Below are 18,724 nucleotides of genomic sequence, written 5' to 3' on the forward strand. Positions count from 1 at the left end.
AGAGGAGACACGAGGAGGAGGATGAGAATCACGTGTGAACTCTGGTCGTACAGTTTAATGTGTGAGTGTTTATATCAGTATGAGGTTTACATCAGTGCAAACTGGACATCGTTGGGCTGCGACCTGCTGTGTCACCTGAACTCTGGGAAACTGGAGTGAACGTTTGTTTTTTTTACCATTTTCTGACATTTAATTGACAGCAACTAATCCATTAATCAAGAAAATAACCTGGAGACTAATCAATAATGAAAATAACAATTAATTACAGTATCTACACATTGAAAAATACATTAATATGGGTTTAGTGTTCCTTCTACCTGGATGATCATGATCATTTTATCATCATGTGTATGGAAAGTGCTGTACAAATAAAGTTTATTATTATTATTATTATTATTATTATTATATGTTAAGTTCAGTGTGGGTCAATGTATCACCCAATAAAAACAACACCGTCCTCATGTTTCTACTGTAAAATCTCTCTATGTCTAAACCTGTAACGATGATTCAATAGTATATTTATTTAAAAATGCTTAAAGTTTAAGTTCAGATGAAATCATTATACTTGATTCCACCCCCTAAGCTCTGATTGGTCGGTCGGAGAAACAGACACAAATCAAATCTACTTAACTCCATTACTAAATCTGAGATGTGTGTGATGATACAGAGGAACCAGGTGTGGAAACTCTCTCAGACCTTTTCCTTCTAAACCGATTAATCAATTAGTCCATTAACAGATCATTAAAAACGATTCTGATGATAGATCAATTATCATAGTTATTTATTGAACAAAACTGCTTCTCAAATGTGAGGATTTGTTCATTTTATATCCTTGTAAATTGACTGTCTTTGGGTTTTTTGGACGGTCGATTGGACGAAACAAGACATTTAAAAGCTTCAGGGAAATGTTGGACATTTTTACTATTTTCTAACAATTTATAGTCCGATCAGATTGATTGATAAAGGAAATAATTATTAGTTGCAGGCCTGCTGCCTTTAAGAGAAGATTAAACATACAAAAAAATGAATGAAACCATATTTCACAGCTGATTTTACTGTTTTATCTGCTCATGTGAGGGAACCTCTTCAGGCCCAAACATCCATTCTCACCATCAGGCGACACGCCGGTCCAACCCAAGCAGATTCCAGTTTGTACAAATGAATGGAGGATTTACATGCAGGCAGTGTTTTATGTGGCTGCACGGATCTGTACTGCTGCACTAAAGGGCCAGTGAGTATATCATCAGAGACAGGAATAGCCTGCTCATCAGCAGAGGTGTCACTGGGGTCTTTTTCCTGTGTGTGGAGGGAGAGCTGTGTGGTGGGAAAGTGATGCAGTGCAGCGCTGCTGGTGCTGAAAACGAGGGCCGGAGAAGTGCTTACTCATGTCTCCTTTCCTCTTCACTGTCATCAGAAAGAGAAAAGCTCCAGTTGTGCTTGTACCCTCCATCTCGCCTGGCCTCTGATCTATCCAGGGCTTGAATTGAATGATAAAACCAGACTGACATCAGTGACATCAGGGAGACAAGACCAAGACCAAAGACACAGGCATCAGCTGAAATGACCATTTACAGGACGCCACGTTTCAGGGCTGATCATTTCAACTAGATGATGAAAAAAAAACTGGTGATAATTAGCAAAGGGCAATCTTAGCTTCTTTGCTAACTTTGCAAATATTCAACTGCAAAAGCATCACTCTATAAATAACACAAATACACTCATGTCACTGCGGTAAAGTCACATTTTACATTCAATTTCTTTCTTTTTTAGTCAAGGATTATAGTCAGAGAATATAAGATGATATCAGTTGGATAATAACAATATCCATCTGTAAATGAAGGTTAAAATTATAACACTGAATATCAGGATTTGTGAAGTAAAAAGTACTGCACATGTGTAAAAGTATTCAGCTCTTCAGAACCTGGAACCTGATTTCAAACCGAGCGTCTTTATTCAGGCTTTTACCAAACTTTCCAAATCTGCGAAAAATTCCTGGAATTAAAAAACAGATCAAAAAAGGTGACTTCAGCATTTTTCTTCAAAACACAGGAAACATCATTTCCAATATTCTGAGGTGAAGGCGAAAAACGCAGTCGGAGGTAAACAGGTTTTTCCCCCCCAAGTGTTTCTCACATCAGTGTGACTGAGACGTATATTCGTGGATGATGCAGACTGACAGAGCGCGACACATAGAAATATCAGAAACAGACAGAAGAACAATCATCCAGCACAAAGCTCACAGACGACGCCTCCACGACGACGCGAGCTGAGGGTAACGTCCATAAATCGTTTCGTCGTCGCCGTTTTTAAAGCAAAAATACCAAATATTTAGCTTTTATTTTTTTATCTTTATATTTTATATCTTTATTGTGTTTTTATATTAAATTACACTGTATGTTGCTTTTCCATTCAACACTGTTTTTACACTCATGGATTATTTACATACAGTACATTTAGTTTCAGAGCTTCGTTGAGAGAGAGTTTGCTCTCACTGGCCTTCCCTTTATAAATAAAGCTTTGAATGAAGATTCAAAGTCTATTTTTGTCATACATGACATTGAATAAAATATCTCTGGCTTGTGGACTGTTGGTCAGACCAATGAAGAGATGCAGAAACGTCCCTTTGGGTTCTGTGAAGCTGTAATTGGCTGTTTTGTAAATGCAGGACACTAGAGACAAACTAGGTTTAAGGTCAATTAGAAACAGTGTCTCCATGACACAGTTTATCCACTAAAGATCACTGACGAGTTGGTTTCTACTCTGTAAAATGTCCCACTCAGTATATATTACATTTTCAAAAATTACTAATCAACCGATATATAATTACTCGATTTTATCAGCTTGTCAGGTATCAATAATCAACATCGACTTCAAAATCCCAGCACTGGTCGGACTTCACTGTTGTACTCTACGTTATAAATGATGCGCCTCCCAACGATACACCTGTCCACTGGTATCAGCAGGTGAAATCTGACCCTGACGTATAAAATCAGTGCCTGTCTCACCTCACCGGTCCATAGCAGGACTCCTGTAAGTCCCGCCTGGTGTCGCCGGGGCTGCTGGGTAACTGAGACAGAGGACTCTGATGCCAGAAAGATTTTTGCATCTTTCCTTTTATTTATTCGTCTCAAGAGTCTGCATGGAGATTTAGCTGAAGGTGTACGTTGATTAAAGCCTGGTGGTGCATTCATGTGCAGCTGTGTCAGAATAATAACTCCCCTTGTGTGTTGTGCAATAAAGAGTCAATTATCTCAAGTCTTTTTCCTCAGTTCTGGAAAGTATTCACCTCAATCGTTCGGCAGTGAAGTATCCAGCAGAAATCCGCTGTTTTCTGTGAGCGACGGCCAAGTGGCGCCTTAACGAGCCAATCAAACTGCACGAACGAAGCTTATCTCCTTCCAGCAGCCGATTGTGGGTCGGCACAAAGAGGAAGTCCAGCCCCTAACGGTGTCAACAAACCTTCACTACAGACCAGAGGAGCACCGGAGAACTGTGAATCTACAGTGTGAGATGACGGCTGATTCAGATGTTGCTGTCAAACAATCCAAATTTTTTTTCTTCTAGAAACTGAGGACAATAAAGTTCTTCTTAAAAAAAAAAAAAAGAGCTCTGCCACTGAAAAGTGCTGTAATATTAAAGATCCAGTTATTGTTTCCTATTTGAAATAATACAAATAATCCTAAAAAGTCAATTTTATGGCTCACTAACCAGAAAACTCATCAGCTCGTGGGACGTTTACTCCGATAACCTCCACAGAGCAGGTTCCTCTGAAAACTATTTTAATTACATTCATGTTGCAGTTTACATTATAAAATAGTTTCACAAGACCAAGAATGGCTCGCTGCATTTCAATCTTTGTTTTATTTAATGAGTAATAATAAACAATACATATTTAAAAGATACAAAAACAAAATCTAATAGATACAGACATGACTGTGTTCTCCAAACAGAAGCAGCTCAATGTCTGAAAACAACAAATTAATTATAAACCTGGGAGAAATGTTTCTCTTCAGGGTTCACCTCAGGTCAGGAGTTTCAGAATGATCAATATCTTTTGTTCACAGGAAGGTTTTGTCTATATTTAGGTGCAGCTTGTCATAATTAGTCATTTTTAAAGAAGAGATCTTTACGTGTTCGTAGGTGAGGAGCATCATTAGTATGTCCTTTAACGGAAACAACGAGTCTGTTCATCAATTTGCCACTAAACATAAAATAATCAGCATCTATGTTGATAATCAATTAATCATATCAGTGATTTTTCCAGGAAAAATTTCTCACTTGCAAAGATTTGTTGCTTTTCTTCGTCATAAAAATAAAAATAAAACCATAAAATGAAAATATTGGCTGGATAAAACAAGGAATCTGAGGACGCCATCTTGGATTCTGGTAAATTACACAGAGTATTTTTGAACTATTTGACATTTAACAGACAAAATGATTAACAGAGAAAGAAATGAATTAAACCATACTACATAATAAGTGTTCATTATCATCTTTTACTGTTTGATTTCAGTCACTGAACAACAAATGTCGCTGTCCGTCTACTTTATTTTTGTTTGATTTGTTTTCTTGCATGTGCAACTACGCAGTCGCACATGCCTCATTGAAGAACTGAAGAAAAGTCAACAGAAAAGTCTGATGGTTCAAGGACACCGAGACCAGCTCACCCACCAAAAAAGCTAAATTTATCCGGCATGTTGTTGCTGCGTACGTCTGTAACGTCTGCTGGATGTCAGAGTTACTGTTTTACCACAACGCCGTGGCTTCCTACTTCCTCCCAAAATCAACTGAGACTTGTGGACGTCAAAACAACAGTCAATAACAAAACACAGGACTCAGATGTGGAAGGATTTCCTTCATTACAGCAGATAGTTAATGCAGTAAATATTATTGCACTTTGGGTTCCACTCTGAAGCTCTGTCTCAACAAAACATCTCTATCACAGTGTTAATGCATGTTATCCATCTGGCTCCCAGCCCAGCAGGTTACAGTCCGACTAGATCCAGTCCCCGTTCATTAGTACATGAGGCTAAAAGCTGCTGCTTCCTTTTCTTTCCCCTAAAAACCAACTTCTGGCCTTCTGGGCCTGTTTTTTCCTCCAGGCCTCCAGCTTAATGCTGCTGCCTTCCCTGTGCAGCTGCAGCTGCTGGATTAACAGACTCTGAGGAGACGGGACCAGGAGCTGAACATTTAGGGGAAAAAGCTGCAGCCTGTTTTTTCTTTAATGAATTATCCATTCAGGGGCTTTTAAACGACAAGAACAATAATCTTCAAAAGTTTAAAATCATATACGAGATTATGATCTCCGAGCTCTTCTGCCTCAGCTGGTTCAGTCGTCTGGTTCAATCCTGCACAAACCTAAATGAGCCTGTTCTTATCTCCTCCTGTTAATAGACCGAGTCAACCCCACACCCTGCTAGGTTCATGTTTTGCTCCATTTTCCAGCCTCATCAAATCACAACAACCCCCCCCCCCCCACATCCCATTAATGTTAGTGAGGCGACATTTAGATTCCTCCTGAGCTTGAGTTCGCTAGTTTCTTTTGTCAGCGGAGGGCAGGACGGAGGATTTCCTGCAGGACAAATCCATGATAGGAGATCTCTGACGACAGCTACAGCGACACAGACTCAGACTGAGGTGAGACAGCTTTCACATGATGTTCAAATCCATACGGCCTGTTGTCATCCAAAGCTGCACCCAGCGCTCAGAGGAAACCTAACCCATCTATTTATCAAACGTCCAGTTAATCTACTGAAAACCACATGATTCCTAATGAAATCCTGGGGCCTTTTTCACCAAAAATCTGCAACATGCCAGCTGCAACCTTTTCAATTTGGACGTTTTTCAGGGTGTTGGCTCGTCTTAGACACTACCAATGGACCGAAGCGCCGCTGGTTCAAGTCCGGCTGGGAACCTTTTGTTGTATCTCTCCCTCATTTCCTGTCATCTCTCCACTGTTGCTGTCAAATAAAGACATTAAACACCCCAACAACAAAAAATAACCCAACAATAATACCTATTAATTCAATATATTTCGCTAATTAAAACACAACAAACTAGCAACAGACGCGTGAACGTGCTAAAGCCCTGAACAACAAGCGTTTGTGAAACATGATCATTAAGGGTGGGACACTTTAAAAGACTGGATGTTAAACAACAAATGCGAACTTAAATGTGTGGTAAAGAAAGTTGGCATCAAATGATCAGATTAATAATCTTGTTTAGTCAATTTCAGACCATAACATTAGGTTACATTCCTGTCAGCTGCTTGTGTTTTCACAACAACTGAGAACATTTTGTTAAAGAACAATCATGGCTTTAGTCTATATTTCCCTTATTGTAAACAAATCCCATGAGAAGACCCAAACCGACAATGTGTTAGCCTGACACAAAAACACCTCCTGACTTCCCTACTCTGTCTGTCGCTCTCAGCAACAGCCTCACTGGTTCTTACTAACAAATGTATTGTTTACTTATTAAATACAGCTCTCAACACTGTCGCTTTAGGAGGAAATAGTTTGGAATCAAAGACGTTTGTTGAGAACTGTTTTCAGCAGCAGATTAATCCACATTTGGTCCAATAATGAGTATTTACATTTTAATAAGTCTGTGTGAAGGAATATGTCAACAACATGGCTCACTGAGGTGTTTTTAATAGTGTTTGGAAACAACGAAGCTCTACGGCTCAGAGGAATCAGATATATCAGACTGACTGTACTCGCTAGAAAGAGACATTCAATGTTGGATTTGGTCTTTTAATGGGATTTGTTGCCAAGAAGATGAAATATACATTATCGCCAGACTTATTCTGCAATATTGTCCAGGTTGAAACGTCCATACCAACCTAGTCAGATTAAACAGATAAAAGCAAGTTCATGGGATTATCTGACTATTAGCTGATTATTCTCATTGTTGATTAATCTGCCAATTATTAACTTTGATTAATCCCTTAATCTATGAAACATCAATAAAAAACTGTCATAAATGTTGCTGATACAATAACAGATGACAAAGAAAAGCAGCAAATCTTCACTTTTGAGAGGCTGAAATCTGCAAATATTTATATATATAATATTATTATATTTTATTTTGGTTGAAACGCAACTTAAATGATTAATAGGTTATCAAAATCAATCAATTAATCGACCAGTCTTTTCAGCTCTGAAGTCAGGTATAGACCAAAGTATTGTTTTGATGCTTAAGTAGTTTAAACCAATACCCAGCCTTATTTCTACAGACGCATCATGTCTAACACATTATTTAAATCTGATTTATGAGATGTTGTTAGTTTGGCCTCTTTGTGTTTTTTTGTTTTTTTACTTCAAAATTTTACTTTTCTCTGAAGCATATAGTCGCAGCTCTGCCTGACACTGCCATGTTGTTCATGCTGTTTTCATTTAATTTTTTTTTACATTTTCAGGTCTATATGCTGTACACTGTGAATGTGAACATCATAAGTAATGACAGTGACAGCATGAAACACTGGGAACATTACTGCTCACTAGTTTTTACTGTTAATATCAGATATTAGCCAGCTAATATTTGAAGCTAGTAAGTTAGCAGGCTAGTTTGAGGACTGTGGAGCAGCCTGGGTTTCGGGACAAACGCTAGAGGTTTTTATATGTATTTTTAAACAGTTTATGTATTTGTCTGTGTTGTGTAAACGTTATATGGGGGCCAACAGCCTCGCAAGACAGGAAGGCCTGTCACAGCTATCGCTACATCCAGCTCCCACATTGCAGAGCCAGCTAACCTCGGAGCTAACGGTGCTAGCTCAGGGTTGCAAGCCCAGATTCAGTTTAAAATCCACCGAAACGTTTCGGACAGACCCCCCCTCCCCTCCCTCCACCGCCACCGCCAACGCTACCTCCGCCGCCGCCACTAGTCCGTCTTCCCCCTCCGGAACCAAAGATGTGGCACTGTCACCGGCCTGGTGGTTCGTTTTAACCCCGGCTGCCCGAGGATGAGGAGAGAATTAACAGCAAGCGCTGCGAGGCTAACGTTAGCCACCTAGCCGACCGTGCAACCCGCTCCGGATACACACATATTTTGGACCGATTATGTGCAGACATCAGCGGAGCAGCGATCTGCCTCTGCGAGCAGGGATCCCGAGGTGCTGTGTGCGGGTAAAATGGCTGCTGGCCGGCCGGAGCAGCGGAGCGGAGTGTCACGGCTTACCTTCAAAGAAAAAGCTTCTGTTGTGGGCCATGTTTATTCCATGATCCTGCTCAGATGACAGTGTCGCTCATCGGAGACCAGAGCAGCGGGTCGGCGGTGTGTAGATGCAGACTGCTGCTCCGACTCCCGGAGGAAAGTTGGCGACAGAAATCCACCTAATTACCGGAAGTCTTAGAAGTGTGGTTTCAAAATAAAAGCACCGTGACATTTTTCTGATTCCCGAAGAGAAACAGTAAATCCAGCCCCTGCAGCAAAAGTAAGATATTGTGTAACTACTGAGGGTTTTATTGAACATTTTAAATCCCAATCACACTATTTTATTGGCCAACCGTGTTAAGCATACAAATAATTTGACTAATTTCTCTACAGTATACACAGCCTGCTCAGTTTAAAAGTTGAATATCATTTTTAGGTACGGAGGATGTTTTTAGTGTTACAGGGTTATTGCATAGGGATATAATATGTAATATTTATAGATACTTACTAATCAATAACAATTATGTTTGTCTTTTGAGGTGTTGACTGCACAGGATTTTACAGTTGTATGCAGAAGTGTGGTTACACAGGCCTGGGCACACTTCATCCTAACCTTACATGCATAAACATGAATATATTCTGGGAATGCAGAAGCAGAGGTGCAAATAAATCTCACATTAAAGACCAAAACAGTGGCAAATGATACGATTAATATTTTTGTCACCATGTTGCTGTTGTTATTGATTTTATTTGCAATCTATAACTGTAAGTATGAAAACAACTGGAATTATCTAGGTCATATCAAGAGAAATAAAATTAAAAAAAAAAACAACAACTCAGAAAATAAATTAAAAGGTGGTTGGATAATTACAGAAAAAAAGTGGCAGACCACACCTAATCTAACCATACTCAGTTTTATTTTGAAGGTTATTTCCGGAAGTGCAGTGTCTTAATTATGGCCAACTTGGTAGCCTACTGCTCTACATAGGCACAAGCCTGGAGTTTCAACAATACTGTATATATGTCAACTTTTTATCGTGTCGAAGAACCACGGTAGGAGCAGTTTGAAAGGGATTCTCTCACACTAATGTTAATCCCTAAAAGAATATTAGAAACAAATAAAATGACACTGTGGGAGATTGAAGAAATAGAGTCACAGAAAATAAAACAAGATGATAATGTCACAGTTGAGGAATCATGAGACCCTGACAGGAACAGAAATATTACATGAGATTAAAGAAAACACCACACACTGAAACCAAATCACCTCCTGTTAATTTCCATTTTTTCAATCCCAACTGGAGCATTTTGTGATTTTTTTTTTCATTAGTTTGACGTGTATCCTATATCAAGATCATGTGATAATCAGAGATGAATTCACTGAATAATAATTTATTATAAGAGAGAGATAAATAAATGAATACATGGAAAAGAAAAATGTGCAGGTTATCATCCTCACACATCTCAGCTTGCATGAAGAGATGGTGACAGGAGCTAGATGGCGATGTTCCTCACTGAAATCAGATGAATAATCACCTTCAGTACCATGATGTCACTGCACATATCTCAATGGTCCTCTGAGTTTATTCTGGCTATATTAAAAGGGTTATTTTCGACTCCTCATAAGGCTTTCTCCTTTTCCTTCGACCTCAAATCAATTGGTAAATAAGATTTTCTTCTTTTATCTCTAAGAAGTTGATAAAATTAATAAAAATTTTAATTTTTACTCACCACACTTCTTCTCCAAATTTCTTCATACTTAAATAATTAGGAGTTGGTTTCAGGGTGCATATTAAATTAAGTTGTAATTTTGCGATCAGTCGGTTGATCATTTGTCTGACAAAATATTAGAAAATAGGAAAAATGTTCCCAATATGTTTATATTATATGATATAAAACAGAGGTACGTTATTTTCTGCATGTAAGACCATATATCAACCAATTATTCACAAATAGTTCTTCAGAGCCCCGGGATGATCTGAAGAACTAAAACTGGCATTTCTCCATTGGTCTATCTTGCCTGTCAAGGTTCCTATAATGAGGAGGTGATGATGTCACCTCTGAAAGAGGGGGGGCTGTGGAGCTGAGGGGGGTGGTCTGTTGTTTTTTAGCTTGTATCTTCCAATTCAGTTTTATCTTGTTTTCCACAGTATTCTCCATATAGTTCTGACAACATATGTGGACAAACATTATACTATCTTTTATGTCAGATTCCCAACTATACAGTGTATTAATAAGTCAAATCTTAACATACCACAAAGGTCAATGAATCTTTACCAGAAGTGACGGTGCAACGGAGCAGATGAAGAAAAATCCTCCTTCAAACTGCCAGTAATCAGCTGGATCCTTCATCTGGGGAGAAAAGAAAAACAGGAGACACTAAGAATTCACTGTCAAGTCCTTAATAAGTATGATTTAATTATTATTTTTTTACCATTACTTTAATAAAGTTTAAACAAATGTTATTTAAATGATTTGTACTGACAAAGAATGCTCTGACTTCTGTGGCTGCTTTCTAATGTTCCACCGGACTAAACATCAAACACCTGAAGCTCATCTTCACAACTCTGCTTGTGCTAAAACAGACACGCTGTGCACCACCCTATGTAGGAGCATACTGACAATGTGCCCTGAAAATAATGGCCAAATATGTGGGCCATTTACTGAAGACCAAGGTTTCTGTTGGTCAATTTAAACAACTTGCTATTTAAACAATGTGTGAACTGGATGGAAAAATGAACAACTGCATGAGTCTGAAACTGTTGTTTTCAGAATACAATTGAAACAATCCTCCTCTTGGTCACAAAGCACCTGCTGGTCTGGCTTCACAGAACATCTCAGACATGCTGTTATTTTACAATCCCAGCAGATCACACGCTGGAAATCTCCATGTGCCCAGAGCATTTTCAAAGTGTAGTGAGATGCTTTAGCATCTGTGCACCTGAAACAGTTTACCTGCTGATCTTAGACTCGCCCCGTCAAATGTGTTCTTTTGAAACCAAACTAAAGACCTTCCATTCTTAAAAGCTGGAGGACGGTGCTTTGAAACCAGAAGCCCTTCATTCTGTTCCCCACCACCTGGTATGTATTGTCGCTCCTGGTTCTTCAGCAATTATCATGATCTCACAGGTGATGTGCTGCTGTGGGTCCTTGGCCGTGTTAAATACAGTTGGAACACACCAAACAATAGTCCAGTTATATCTCAGAGCTGTTACTTTTGAATATCTGACATGTTTCTTACTAATAACTTCCATGCTGTTGACATCAGTAACTGCAACACTCATACTTCTCAGGGAGGGTTCTAGTACAGTGACGGCCATCTACCCTACACACATCAATGTTCACATTCACTTCAGATCAAACCAAAGATATTTATCACCAGTGAGGAAATCAATCTCTTTATATCAGGTGTAAATATGTGTGTTTGGAAGAGTGCTACCTGCAAGGCTGAAGGAAGGCCTGAAGTTGCTGATACTAAAAACCCCACAATGCATCACAGCATCTCGCCCGGCAGTTGTTGATCTCAGCAGACTGGAAAGAGACAGAGGAGGTCATGTTTATCAAATTACTTTATTGTACTTATTTCATAACTAGTTAAGGAACACCACATTAGAGATGAAGATAGCACCTATGATCAGAGCAGTATGTTACTTATGAGGATTTAAAAAGAAAAAAGGCAAATAGTATGATGAACTGTATATATTATGTTACTGTATAGAAGCACAGAGAACTTAACATAAACTTGGATTCATTCATTCATGGTGTATTTGTTTATTGAACACGGTTCCCTGAGCTGATGGAATCTGATGGCCACAGCAAATGAATTGTCACTGTCAAATTTGTACTGTTTTCTTTTATGGTATATGGTGCACAAATACACAGCCTAGTAAAGTCCAGGCAGGAAGACAACAACAAGAAGCACCTGGGTTACTTTATAAAATACTGTATAAATAATACAGTATTTTGTCTTTACAGAAATGGGGGATAAATGTAATTCATTATTATTGGCATAATGCTTAAAATAGAAGTTTGGCTGTTAATTCACAGATAATTTTACAGACTTTTGTACACAATTTTTAAAAAACAGGAAATTACTGTGAAATTCTGTTATTTTCTTTAAAATTAGGATTTTTTTTTTACAGTGTATATTACTATACTATTGCTCTAATCAAAGGTAAATACCATTGAAACGTGATGCAAAGCTAAATGTCTTTATAATATTGATACAGCCATGATACTTATATTTTAGATTTGGCAAAATGCCTTAATACTTCCAGCATATAACTCCACCTAAATCCACAAAGATTTAGAGGTGTTGCTACACGTACCTGCTTCGCCTCTGCTTCCAGTCTTTATTTTAAGCTAATTTCTTCTTGGCTCCAGCTCTGTACTTAACACACAGACATTAGTATTGATCTTCTCGTCTAAATCTTGGAAAGAAGACAGATAACTGTATTCCCTGAAACGTCTAAGCGTCTCTTTAAAGGTCCCATACAGACAATAAGATGTCCATGTGTAGTGTGATTATAGATCAGCTCTAGCTTCTATATTAATACTGTGAAAGTATCAAAGCCTCAGTCCACAGAGAAATGCACACAGCCTGTATTCAGAAACTGAGCCTTAAAACCAGCCGTCAGGACTTCTGGAACTTTGTGATGTCACAACAAAGCAGTCACCACCTTCAGCTACGCCCCCAGCATGCTCTCAGGCTCAGAGCCTCCTCTCTTCTGATTGGCTCACCGACCTGTTGTTACTGGAGCTCCAGAGAGAAGCCTGAGAGAGGAGATACCACTGAGATGGTTTTTGGTTCTTAAAACCACAAATATATCTTCTTACAGGTATCAAAATTTCAGATGAAACACAGGTAAAATGTGGGACCTTTAACAATAGGGGCTTGTGTCTCCAGCTCTGGCCTCAGATGAGAGCACTGAAGAAATGAGAAGGTTATATCCTCAGTGTAGTCTCTCCCAGGCCTGATATTTCACAGTGAAATGTGCAGAGTTGCAGGAGCAGCTCATTAGAGTGAACTGAGTCATGGCTTTCCCCTGTGTTAATGCACTAGGATGACTATCACACAGCAGTTCTCTCATTCATCTGCGGCGCCTCCAGAGGTTCAAATTAATGGAACATTACAGATAAACAGGGAAACGGAGGCAGCTGTATGTTAGCTTTGTGACTGCAGGAGGAGGTCCGGGTGTGGTCTCAGAATACGTCATTTATTATTTCAGTGGTGCAATTTTTCCTCACTAGTAAACATTTAAGTTACAATTTAACTCTCACAGACTGTGAGCACGATGAAAGGAGCATGTTCGGTCATATCACTAGATTAGACTTTTGTATTTTTGGTTGTTGTGGTGATTTCATCATAAAAACCCACCTCAGATCTGTCCAAAGGTAGAAATGCAACAAACACAAACAGCCTGCGAGATGGATTCAGGAGCTTCATCAGTGTGACACAGGGTTGTGTTAATAGAAAACACCTCGCTGCCGTGTTGTACTCTTGTGTTTGTTGAACCATCCATCCACCACAACCTCCTCCTGACGTGGACTTTGTCTCTCTTTATATTAAGTCACCGACACTTTTCCCTTTGCTCCTGTCAAAATTCCTACGACCATTAGATGTCGCCTAGCAACAAAACGTAACTATGGGTCGTAACAACCTGCTGCACAGACGACCTGTGGGCTCGTTTCTTTACAGAAAGATAAATGAAAGATTGACATGATGAAGTGAATAAAGACAGAAGTGTCGGACATCGCTTCATGATGCCTGAGACTAATGGATGACTCGAGTCAAGTACATCTTGTGTAACACTGACCTCCTGTCAGTGTGTGGGAGTGTGAACATGTCGCCGTCCAACAACTGTTTTATTTCTTGGATTGCTGTGTCACACAACAACATCACGTCTGTGTGAATCTGGCACTTTCAGAAGATTGAACATTTCCAGGAAGAGAAGTGAAAACTCTGCGGAACACGATGACCTCCAAAAAAAAAAACTGTGTGTATGTGCGTGCATGCTTAAAAATTATATAAGCCATTTTGGCTACACTACTTTGCTTTATGAAATGATGTGATTATTTTTTGAAGGCTGACATGTTTTGAAGTGTTGAAGGACAAAACAAAAATTCTTTTAACTGTTTATTCATAAAAAATATCTTTGTCCAATCTGTGTCCGATGAGTAAAGCATCAGAGGCGTGAGGTTCAGCACCACACAGTCCGCCCTGTGAGGCCGGCCAGGCTTTAATGTCAGCAGTGTTGTGTCTGCTGGAGCTGGAAGTCACACTTTGAAGCTCAATTTCTCAACGTTCCTCCGTTTATAACACTCGGCTCAGACTCGCTTTTATTAGGAACAAATGTTCTCGTATTTACAGCGGTGAATAAATCATTTTGTGTTTTGAAAAGCCTCCTCTGGCCCTCGCTCGCTCCAGCTTCGGAAGAACTGCTGAGATGGTCAGGAGAGCGGGTCCAAGTGGATTTTTTTTTTTTTTTTTTTTTAAATGAAAACAATGAATAAAGAGGAATTAGAGAGCGCCCACACCCTTTCATTTACATAACGGAGCTGCACTAAAACTCTGCTGAAGAAGGACATATAATGTGAATAAAATAAACTTGTTAACTGCTGTTAGCTGATTTCTGACATTAATAAAAGTCAAAACGCTCTTTTTCCTGTACATCTTTTTATTCTAATGCTTTATGCTCTTGCTCTATTTGCCATGATCAGGTCCTGAAAAAGTTTTAAAGTTTATTAAATTAATTTGAACAAATACCAGACCTTAAAGGTTTTTCATAGTGTTGCTATGTCAACATAAACCAAACCTTTGGCCCAACCTGTTTCAACCAGACTAAACTCTATATCTTTTAATCCTGTTTGGCTTCTAACATTAAAGCACATTTGCATGACATGAGCAACTTCACAAGTTAATTAGTTAATTGAAAAGTAAAAAAAACCTTGAGTTGCACCTGTGTGACCTTGAATCAGTCATTTTTTACAGTCTATTGTTTTAATTTGTCTTATTGATCATTCTCCTCTTAATCTCTTTATTCTTGACATTGCCTCTTTTGCACGTCTGGATTTAAACTTCATTGTTTGAACTCTGTTTTTTTATATGTTGTTGTGTATGTGTTGTTGTGTTGTTTTCATATTGTTGTATTTTACCTTGTATGCAGCTGTTGTGCTGTTTCTTATCTTTTCTTATCTTACGTATTCTGTATCCGCTCGTTCCAGCTCTTGTATTAACACAGAGTCAAATATCCAGATCCAGAGCTTGTGTTTACTTCCTCAGTAAATGTCAGAGTCCAGAGCCATGACTGCAGCTCTGTGAGCCTGTGGCACAGCGGTGCTTTGAGCTAAGTGCCGACATGCTCACAATGGCGATGTTAGCATGCTTGTTAATCAGGGATCATGTTCACTATGTTCACCATCTTGGTTTCGTGTGTTAGCATGGTCACACGTGCCAATTAGCAGGAAGCCCAGCTAAGGCTAACGAGAGTGCCATTACTGTTAGTTATTATAATTCATTCGGAGGACGACATGACGATTCATCCAATAGCTGTTGATACAGATCAGTCAGAAAGCAGAAACGTCAACCTCATGGTGGCGCTAGAGGAGAAGACAGGGGATCACAGAGATAGACCGGTCTGTAGTGTTGGTCCAGTCTTGATTGTGCTCATAGTCTAATGCAAGTATTATTCTTTCACTAAAATAAACACTGACTCATTTTAAGCCAGAAACACTCCACACCGAACCCCCAGGCTAACCCAGTCCTAAAACCAATGTTACCGTGGTAACAATCAGTGACACGATTCTTCTTTTTATTGTTTCACTCTTCAAGTAAAACGTCTTTGTAACTGTTGAATTCTTGCAAAAGACAAACATTTTCTGCTGCGGTGAGCAGAGCTGAGCTGGTTGGATACGAGTCGGCCATTTTCTTTTTTTTTTTATATTGAAAAAACAGTTCATTGTACCAGAGTCCGACCTAAGATAGTCAAGAACTGAACTGCTTTATGCAACAGATGAATGTAGACTATCTGAGGTCCGTTCCATCTGAGACACAGTCACAGTCTGTGTTTGTGAAGCCGGCCATCCTCTGGGGAGCATGAATGTCTGAACTAAAGTATTTGTTAAGTTGTGAAGATCTTTCAGCCCGGACTAAAGTGATGGACTGACTGAGAAAACAACTGATAAACTGAAACGACTGATTTCAAATCATGCAGCTCGACATGTTCGGCCACTTTGGGACCTCGACCAGAATTCAAAGCGAAGGTTTTGTGGCTTTGAGAAATAGAAACCAAAACAAGCTGTTCAACCAAACCTGCAGCACAACTAACGCAAACCTCATCAAACCGAGCTGAGCCGAGCCGAGCCAAGCCAAGCCCCTGGCTGTGAGCGGCAGGAGGAGGAGGAGGAGGAGGAGGAGGAGGAGGAGGAGGAGGAGGAGTGGTCAGGCTGCTGGACGGGGATGATAGTTCAGCTGTTGGGGGGGTTTGGAAAAGCCTCAGTCAGTCGTTCAGCTGCTAACACAGACTGAGAGCACAGGTTAAATATAGAGCAGACTCTCACTCCTGACCAGACTCAGAGACAGAGGGAGGCTGAACATCTTGTGGCGAAAAGAAGAACTGATTTTATTCAAGGTGGAAGGAAGAGTCTGTCTGTTCTCATCTCTCAGCTCTGAAACTACTGCTCTCTCTCTCCTCAGTTTTAACTGTTCCCTCTCTCGCCCCGTGAGTTTACAGAGCGGACACTGAAGAGGACGAAGCTTCACGCTGCGACTCCAACTTTGGCAGAGAAGAAGAAAAAGTGCAGGTTGGATTTAAGAAGAAAAGGAGACAAAGACATTTCAGACTCTACTCATATAAACACAGTAATGTTGTGAGTGCTGACCGGCGAACCAGAGTCACTTTGGGACTGAACTGATCTGAAACACCTTGGAAGAGCTGAGAGAGCAGGTAAGACAGAGTGAGTTCACTCAGCTGTTTGTTAAAGGCTGACTGTTGTTTACGCTTAGAAAAGTTCAGTAGACAAACTTCCACTGTTTGTCTGTTGATGTATCTGTAATAATCAAACATAGATATCAAATATAATAAAATATAATATATTAAAAGAACATGCTTATCACAACTTTTGAATATTAAACAACAATAATGTAATATCCTTTGACCAGGACAGTGTTATGATTTGTCAGTTTTGTGGATGAACTGATCGACAGATGTTTGATAATTGTGAGACTGTTAATTGAACACTGATCAGAAAAATAATGTTTAGACATTGTTTCTGGCTTTGGTGACGTTAATTATTATTGTTATTATCAGCAAAAGTGTCAAAAGTATAAGTTCTGATATGTCCCTGTCAGTGTTATATATTATATATGTTAATATTGACAGTTGACTCAGCTGCAGTTTGGCTGTGGAGCTGATTTTATACATTGTTGAGTATTTATAGGTTTTAAGTGTTTTTAAGTGTCAGGTAACTTTTACTGTCATAAACACACTGTAGTTTCCATTTAGGAAAATATGGCAAGATGAAGTAGTCAAGTAAAGTACATGTACCTGAGTACACTGCTTGAGTACTTAGTGACCACCACTGGAAAATAGTGTAAATATATACAGCGGCCAAAACTGTCAACAAATTATTTCTGTTTTGTTGTTATTGTTTTGTTGCTTAGCGATTCACCCTGAGGTATATTTTTATTAACAGTACTTCATGAATAAACTTGGCTCACTGTGAAGCAGCCAAGTGTGCTGGAGCCCCCGACCCTCATGGGGCTGCAAGATTTCAGGCTCAACACGTAGCAATTAATTTGTAGTAATCCCATTACTCACACATTTTGTTTTAGTACCAATAAAGCACAATTAATTAAGTAATATTAACTTTTTTTTTCCCAAATTCTTTTATTGATTTTCAACCATGAGGCATTGTAAGGTGGAGACGTTCTCACGTGTTCTTCTTCACATTAATGAACTTATTACAATATCACCTGCACCGTCACATCATCTCCAGATTATTCTGCAATTACATGGCACATATTCCTAAATACACTTGCTCTTTGTCAGAGGACAAACTAGTTGCTATGTTCTAATCGGGGAGGTCAACAGTTCATTGTTGCCCCGGGGCGCCCCAGAGACTCAGTCCTGCCCTGGCTGTTACTGTAACCCCTGTGATGAATAGGTGTCCTGTTAAAGAATTTAAAAAACACATTTGTTCTTTTTTTTATCCCATGTAAAGTTCATTTATATGGTCTGAAATCACAAAAATGTATCTCTGAGGGCTTTAAAGTCTGTACAACATTTGACTTGACACAAAAACTCCAACCAGATGCTGCAGATGTTGTAAATGCAGAGTTGACAGAAGCAGCAGCAGCAGCAGCAGCAGCAGCAGCAGAATTACAACATGGAGACAGAATGACATTAGTGAGTAAATAAACTCCCTAAAACACAATATCAAGTAAATATTTGGTATAAATAAGTTGAAGCGTTTCAAGTGAGGACTGTGATATGTGTTACTGGAACTGAAGGTACACCCACTAACCCACGCTGAGTGTCTGAGTGCGTTCATACTGACTCATGAATGGAGT

General features: G+C 39.3%; 2 protein-coding genes across 9 annotated transcripts in view; one reads left to right on the top strand and one right to left on the bottom strand.

The window, feature by feature from the left end:
- senp6 (SUMO1/sentrin specific peptidase 6) overlaps positions 1 to 8,805 on the bottom strand; it is a 28,851-nt gene extending 20,046 nt beyond the window's left edge. For 2 of the 5 annotated variants that reach the window (XM_022770259.1, XM_022770258.1), the window contains exons 1-2: positions 8,179 to 8,805; positions 1,384 to 1,477 (exon numbers count right to left, since the gene is read on the bottom strand). In XM_022770259.1, coding sequence (XP_022625980.1) covers positions 1,384 to 1,477; positions 8,179 to 8,209 — 125 coding nt within the window. In that variant the 5' untranslated portion in view covers positions 8,210 to 8,805. The remainder of the gene's footprint in view (positions 1 to 1,383; positions 1,478 to 8,178) is intronic. The other 3 variants (XM_022770260.1, XM_022770264.1, XM_022770262.1) reach the window with 3 other exon arrangements.
- Positions 8,806 to 16,882: 8,077 nt separating this feature from the next.
- Positions 16,883 to 18,724, top strand: part of LOC111240408 (filamin-A-interacting protein 1-like) — a 39,726-nt gene continuing 37,884 nt past the window's right edge. For all 4 annotated transcript variants that reach the window (XM_022770410.1, XM_022770413.1, XM_022770411.1 and 1 more), the window contains exon 1: positions 16,883 to 17,099. The gene's annotated coding sequence lies outside the window, so the exon portion shown is untranslated. The remainder of the gene's footprint in view (positions 17,100 to 18,724) is intronic.

The sequence above is a fragment of the Seriola dumerili genome, unplaced genomic scaffold (assembly GCF_002260705.1).
Source record: "Seriola dumerili isolate Sdu_G_001 unplaced genomic scaffold, Sdu_1.0 BDQW01000025.1, whole genome shotgun sequence".
Lineage (NCBI taxonomy): Eukaryota > Metazoa > Chordata > Actinopteri > Carangiformes > Carangidae > Seriola > Seriola dumerili.